At 38.3% G+C, this 1,122-nt stretch overlaps 1 protein-coding gene across 1 annotated transcript; it reads right to left on the bottom strand.

The window, feature by feature from the left end:
- Window positions 1-750: 750 nt before the first annotated feature.
- On the bottom strand, window positions 751-1,065 carry LOC109340824 (RNA-directed DNA polymerase homolog; the record flags this gene model as incomplete). The annotated part of the gene is made up of 1 exon (XM_019578570.1): window positions 751-1,065. A coding segment is annotated over exon 1 (315 nt), but the record flags the coding sequence as incomplete, so codon positions are not given.
- Between the last annotated feature and the right edge of the window lie 57 nt (window positions 1,066-1,122).

Raw genomic sequence — 1,122 nt, forward strand, 5'->3', positions numbered from 1 at the left:
AATCAAATAGCTTCTAAATTTTTCCAATGCAAACACTATTGCCAACAGTTCTTTTTCTATTGTAGCATAATTGATTTGTGCTTTGTTTAGAATTTTGCTAGCATAATGTATCGCATGAAAATCTCGTTCCTTTCTCTGTCCCAAAACTGCACCAACTGCATAATCACTTGCATCACACATTAGTTCAAAAGGTGATTTCCAGTTTGGTGCAATAATGACAAGAACAGTTACCAAGCATAATTTTAAATGATTGAATGCTTCAAAACAAGAATTATCAAAGTTAAAAACAAAATCTTTTAAGAGTAAATTGCACTAAGGCTTGGCTGTTTTTGAGAAGTCTTTGATGAACCTACGATAGAATCCAGCATGTCCGAGAAAGCTTCTGATTCCTTTAACATTTGTTGGAGGAGGCAGCTTTTCGATCACTTCAATCTTAGCTTTATCAACTTCTAATCATTTGGCTGGAAGTTTGTACCCGAGTACAATTCCTTCAGTGACCATGAAGTGACATTTTTCCCAATTTAGAACCAAGTTGGTCTGTTCGCATTTTTCCAAAATTGTTTCCAAGTTTGTCAAGCAAGTTTCAAAGGATTCTCCGAACACAGAAAAATCATCCATGAAGACCTCGATGCATTTCTCCACCAAATCAGCAAAGATAGCCAGCATGCATCTTTGAAAATTTGCAGGAGCATTACATAGTCCGAAAGGCATTTTTCTGTATGCGTACACACCAAATGGACATGTAAATGCCGTCTTTTCTTGGTCCAATGGATCCACAGCAATTTGATTGTATCCAGAGTACCCATCCAGGAAACAGTAGAAGGCTCTTCCGGCTAATCTTTCCAGCATTTGATCCATGAAGGGCAAGGGAAGATGATCCATTCTTTTGGCGGCACTAAGTTTGTGATAGTCGATACAAAATCTCCAACTAGTAACAGCTATGGTTGGAATCAGTTCATTGTTCACATTTCGAGTTACCGTCATCCCTCCTCTTTTTGGCACCACTTGAACTGGACTTACCCATTTATTATCCGAAATGGGGTAGATCATACCAGCTTCTAACATTTTCACAATTTCTTTCCGCACCACTTCCTTTATTGTCGAGTCTCCTTTGTGGTTGAG

This window comes from Lupinus angustifolius, unplaced genomic scaffold (genome assembly GCF_001865875.1).
Source record: "Lupinus angustifolius cultivar Tanjil unplaced genomic scaffold, LupAngTanjil_v1.0 Scaffold_261_34, whole genome shotgun sequence".
NCBI classification, from domain to species: domain Eukaryota; kingdom Viridiplantae; phylum Streptophyta; class Magnoliopsida; order Fabales; family Fabaceae; genus Lupinus; species Lupinus angustifolius.